The sequence below is a fragment of the Pyxicephalus adspersus genome, chromosome 1 (assembly GCF_032062135.1).
Source record: "Pyxicephalus adspersus chromosome 1, UCB_Pads_2.0, whole genome shotgun sequence".
Taxonomy (NCBI): domain Eukaryota; kingdom Metazoa; phylum Chordata; class Amphibia; order Anura; family Pyxicephalidae; genus Pyxicephalus; species Pyxicephalus adspersus.
In genome coordinates, this window is record NC_092858.1 from 85,227,016 (window position 1) to 85,233,225 (window position 6,210).

The 6,210-nt window shown below is 39.7% G+C and overlaps 1 protein-coding gene across 3 annotated transcripts in view; it reads right to left on the minus strand.

The window, feature by feature from the left end:
- The window catches only part of LOC140334470 (ras GTPase-activating protein 4-like), a 66,137-nt gene extending 60,506 nt beyond the window's left edge, over positions 1-5,631 (minus strand). For 2 of the 3 annotated variants that reach the window (XM_072416756.1, XM_072416750.1), the window contains exon 1: positions 5,292-5,629. Coding sequence is in view for 2 of the 3 variants with exons in the window: in XM_072416750.1 (XP_072272851.1) it covers positions 5,292-5,356 (65 nt within the window). In the remaining variant the exon portion in view is untranslated. Of the gene's footprint in view, positions 1-5,291 lie in introns of all 3 variants that reach the window. The other variant, XM_072416764.1, reaches the window with a different exon arrangement.
- Positions 5,632-6,210: the final 579 nt, after the last annotated feature.

Below are 6,210 nucleotides of genomic sequence, written 5' to 3' on the forward strand. Positions count from 1 at the left end.
AATACAGACAGTGACACAGGAGGAGAGGACCCTGCCCCGAAGAGCTTACAATCTAGTAGGTGGGGGAATTTACACACAATAGGAGGGGAGATATGTAGTTGTGGGAAGTATATTAACCCATTGTAATGCATGGGGATTTTAAACAAGGGCTTTAAAAGCCTCAGGTTAAACGCTGGGGTAAACGTCCGTGTAGACTAGGCCATAATGACTGTATTTAATAGTTGTTTACACACACAAGTATACATATACAAGTGCCTTTACATACAAGTTGTATTTTAAATAGGAGATCAACCATGTTGGAAATGATAGGATCCTAACTCCCTTTCCAGAAACCCAATTACTAATATATCATAAAGGGATTTTAAACTAATGAACAAAAGCCAGTGATTGCTGCTGCACCTAAAATGTTTTTGCTTTTAAACACTAAACCTATTTCTTAGTAAAAGGTTTAAAAAATGTCACATCACTATCCAAAACAAAATATGATTTAGTCAACTATTTATAAAATCGGAATACTAACATGCATGGAAGATGTTACATATTGTGACTATATGACATTTGGCAGTATTTATATAAGATAACACATGCCACTATGTACATATGTGTGATTCATGGCAACCTGAGATTATGAACAGACGTTTAGTTATACTTCAACCTTTATACAAAGCTTTTATTTGTCATTGAGACCCTGAGGGGTCTAAGCTCTCATGTAAGTGGATAAGGTGCAGAGCTCTGGCAGGGGGTCTAGGTTCAATTTCTGCATTTGGTCCTATAGGTCTGTAGCTACATCACAAACTTAAATGTTTGTTAAAATTCATAATTTCATTTTCTGAAATATTTAAAATGTAAATAAATTGTGAATGATTTAGTCAATTAGTTTAATTGAACTAAAGTCTACTTTTAACTTGAAAGTCAAACTTTAACACCAGTAAGCTATCCTATTATCATAAAAACATAACACCTCCCTTATTTCTTACCTACTTATATTTTACCTTCTCTAGTTCCTTCCCTGGTTATCAAAATGCTAATGATTTTTTAAATAAACATTTCTATTTTCAATGCACACTTTGATGCCATCAGTAGGTATCTGATACTCCACCTTATGTCCTCTATAAGTGTATAACATACAGATAAACTCCTCCCTACATTAAAAACCACATCTTTTTACACATCTCTCCTAACAATTATTTGGTTTACTATAATCATTTCAGAAATATAAATGATGTATATTAGAACATAAAAAACTGCACAAAACCACTTGATGGGAAATTCCACAATTTATTGTCCAACAACAAAAAAGTAAGCCCATGTGTTTTGGGAACCCAGCAAAATCCTCCTTCATCAGGGACCGGTAGCACTACTGAATGGACTCTTCAATCAGTGCTGACAAGAGTAATCTCTGGAAGATTTCTTTAAAATGCCCAGTAAGGCAACACACTGATGGAGCAACAACCCCCCATTCTCATAAAATGTAAATGAGGAATGGAGTTGTCCTGTTCTGATGCATGCTGACAATGCTGTTTTTCTGGCCCCTTTTAGGGAACCCTGAGAACATTAACTTGATGAGACTGACTGTGCATCTACATACAGTCTTCACTTCATACAATAAGATGAATGCTGATTCATGAGCTTTTTTATGATGTTTTCTAAATGTATACTTATATATAATACTATATATATATATATATATAATCATATTTAATGCACAACCTGATACAAACATGGATGACTAAAATTAAGAATGCAATGTAAATTAATCAGTGGAGGCTATCTATAGTTAAAGTTTGTACATCGTCCCATGCCCTGCCTTCTGAACCTCCCTATAGCTCAGCTTAGATGTTGGGTTGTATTACTGAACAATACGAAGGTGCAAGGGAAGGGATCAAGTGATATATTTGTTACGGTCAATGACTTCACAGACTATAGCCACTAACTATTGCGATTGCAGACCATGTAACTGTTATGGGACTGAGAAGCAGGAAGAGGGGAGCAGCACAAATGTCTGGCTGTAATGAATTAAGCAGTTAGCACTAGCCTAATATGAATAATTATATAGCTTGAGAACCACTGTATAAGAGACATGGAAGCTATATATTGTTTTCTATTTCATTAGAAGAATTGCCTTAAGGGGTCAGTAAAAGCAGAACTAAACACAAACATAAACTGAACAACATGCAGAGATTTCTCTGCCGAAAAAGTCCACTTTGCTCTTGCAATCTTATTTTCTGTGTACACTTCCCAGTGCTGTAATGTAAATTCTGTTGCATTGCTTTGAATCATTTGAGGCTGCCCAATGGCCAATAAGTAAGTCTTAGAACCTAAAAGTGGCATTGGTAGAGATAGCAGTGATAGGTATAGCCTGTATTAAACAGAGCTAAAAAAAGGAAAAACTTGTAAAATAACTGTGCCATAGTCTTCAAGTTATACACAGTTGCAGTTTATAGTGAAAACTCCCCTACACCAAAATATTTGGCTTTAATGGTCCCACGCAAAGATACAGCCTTAGTCAAATAGGTTTTTTGAAAACAAAATAACTTTGGTTTTGAAACTTGCAGGGTGCTCTAGATAAAAGAGCCAAAGTGAAGGCATCTGGAGCTGCAGGTTATTCTTAGTAGTGTTTACCTGGTGCCTTTGGTCACAGGACATTTTAAAAGAAGAAAATCATCTAAAATTTAGTGATAATGATGCCATGTAGGGAATGTATGTACAGCACATTTACAAAACATGGCGCAGACTTACCTGTGTGTAGCTGCCTTGCAGCGATGACAGGTCCAGGATCCTGTCGCCACCATATGAAGACGGCAATCCTTTTCAGCCATTGGATGGCCACTGATAATGTAACTCCTGAGTGTGAACAGGAGTGACAATGTCTCTGGCAGCTGGCTCTGTGTGCAGCAAACCTGGAATGGATCTGGTCCAGGATTAAAAACATTTGCTAACAAATAGCAAATGACTTCTAAGAAATCAATTCCATTCGCTGTATGCCCAAGTCATATGGATACCCCCAGTTAAGAAACGCAGCTATAAAGGATACAAAACAGCCATCTCTAAACTTGGAGATGGTCTAGGACAATGCTGTCCAAGTCCAGTCCTTGTGGGCCAGACACAAACCAGGATTTTCATTTAATCATTAAATACAAAAAATGTGTGTGGATCCTGGCCCTTACAGACTGGAGTTTGAAAATCCTGGTGTAAAGATGACCCAGCAAAGACTCACCAAATGTATTGCTGCAACAAGTCAGAGATGAGGGGTGAAAATAACTGCATTATGTAGAAGGTTTCCAATTCTTCTTTCAGATCAGTTGATGTGTGTCCTCTACATTCTTATAAGTGAAAGGGAATATTAGAGCAAGCACTTCCAATTAGGGAATCCCATAATTTTATCTTTGAATTCCATGCCCATAATCAAGATTGATTATGGGCATGTCAATCAATCGAGATTGGTAGGCATTTTCTTTGCATGTCAGGACACAAAATGTTCCCACAATTACAAAGCGCTTTAGGGAATGTATTTATAAAGACAAGGCAAATCCCATTTCACTAAATACTGGTCTGCAACATACACAGCATTTACCATGCAGCAAATGTTTCTGTCAACCTTGTGATTGTCACCAACTGTTTTATGTACAGTATGTATTATTTTAGACAGTGGAGTTTTCGTAATCATGCTGACACTAAGCATAATGCAGATTCTGTTAAAATGAAAAAACAAAGTTTGCCTCCTCTTTCCCAACATGCTATGAGGCTATCACACATCAGACATGCTATCTGATATCTCTACGGAAGGTGAGACATGGCTATTCCGATTCAAATCACATTCTATTCAGTATTAGGAGGGTGCTTAAAGATGGTAGATAAGGTAGATATTTTAGGGTGGCATGCCCAAGCATCAGGAATTTCAAGAAGTAAAATGTCTTTAAACACTGGGCATCGGTCTTTAGGGAGAGGTACCTTTTTTGGGGGGCATCAGTTGAAGCAGAATCCTAAAAGGCAAAACTAGTAAACTAAATATATCCTGATTGTTACATTACATAGGTTATAAATAGGGAAAATAGTACAAAATGTCAGTGCCCAGTGAAAGGTGTATGTTGGTAAATGCTCGCAAATGTTGCTGGTGAATCTTCCGAAATAGCCCACTAATGTTTTCATAGATATGAGTGTTCAGTCAGTGGTACTCAGCTGGCATCCCAACCCGGCCTGATGAACAAAGGTAATTTCCAACTTGTTCATCTTAATACTGTGTTCTGCACACAAATACTAAAGCATTACTGCATACACCGCAATATGATATAGGAGAATATGCATCTAATTTCACACGTAGGATGAAGAAGAAAAGCCTTCCAGACTCTCCCTGCCTGTCTCATTTGGGTGACAATTATTTCTTCGAACATTCTGTGCCAAGCCAACAAGCTGCTACAGGTAATAGCTTCATTTTACTTGGAATCTTATATTTCAGATGTGATTAAGATTTTACAGGTGCGTAATCTTCAGTGCTTCATAGGATTCCTTGGTAATGGCATGGTACTAAATAGAGACATCATGAAGTGTAAGCTGGCACGGTCTGAGACAATACATTCATGTGCTGGGTAAGGTGTCTGTGAAAGCACGTATGTCGCCAGACGGCACAGGATGACTTGGATGGGTAGACAGCTCCTGCAATTTCACAGCCCAAGGCAAAGATTGCTGTCTAGAGACAACTGCTACCGCAGCAGCACTTCGCTGTGGACTGAATATTGGGACAGATGATGGCTCATTCACACTTAGGAGTTGCATTGCCCTAATAAACAAGCATGAATGCAGCCCATTTATTATGAACAGACTGCCAATGCACCAAAATGCACAAAAAAACATATTCAACCCTTTTTTAAAGACACAACACACCGCAGTACATGGCATGTATGTTGCAATGCTCTGATCTGCATTGTGCTCGACTATGCAATGAGTTAGGGTGCCATTTACAACAAATGGAACCTGCGCAATGTGGCGAAAAACGCAAGGATTTCCACAAAGCACAATTGTGAACGGGTCACCAATCAATGGTATGGATGCATTTTTGATTATTTGAGGCTGGATTTGTCTTATTCCTGCCATCAGGCTGTCATTGTTCAGCACAGGAGCAGATTGGAGTGGGGTTGACTTTGTGATCTGTTCACCTGTGGTGACATGCAGAGGTGACTATGAAATCCTGTGAATGAAGTTAGTCTGATAATAGCTCCATCATCATCAGGACACATATTGACACACACCTATACAAGAACAATACACAAGCCCACCTACCCCTCTTTACTTACATGTCCTTGGCTGGTAAGTTCTTTCCTTCCACTATCCGGATGAAGAGGGAACTCCTTCTTGCCATTATTGCTGGAGAGGCAGAATGAGACGTTCAGCCCCGTGCTGGCTGTACATGGGTCCTCCCCGGTGCTGTGTGTAGCAGGTGATCGGTGCTGGAAGACAGAACAATCACATCACTAGCTGGAGGAGAAATGACGGGAGGGGCGGGTCTAACAAAATGTGCTATCCCGGGTCTGTGCGGGACTTCCAGCCTCTGTCACGGCTCGGCACTGACTTACACACAGCACACACACAACACACAGCATACATGACCATGGCAGAGTTGAGGAAGACTGCCTTAACCCTGCCATAGCCAATCCTATTTAACTCCACAACCACAGCTTTTTTTTTTTTTAACGCCTAAATAAAACACTGACGCCATCTTGTGGGTTAAATTGCCCATAGCAGCCCCTTTTATTTACAAAATAACATTACCAACATTTTAACCATATATTATGAACATTAACCAATTAAAGTGCAAACTGAATGACAAATCAAGTACAGTAATAGGTCCATGAAACCATCCCCTGCTTTTATCCTTTTAAATGATACTCTGCTACCATAACCAGGCCCCCAGTCGCTCACACATCAACTCAGGGACAGATTGCGGGTATCATCCTCACTTTTTCTTGCCCCCACAACAACCTAGTGTCATGCAGAGCTCCCCCTTACTAGGAACTCTGTCTACTCTGCTGAGCTCCTACCTCTCCTCTAGTTTTTTATCCTTCCCTACTCCTAAAGTGGCATGGACCTACCTCCAATGCCACATGCTGCAAGAGTAAAACCCTATTCTTGCGAGCAACCCCACACCCTCAAGGCTCTTTGCAGCCCCTCCTGCAAACCCAAACACCACAAGTCAGTCCCCACTGCATTCAGATG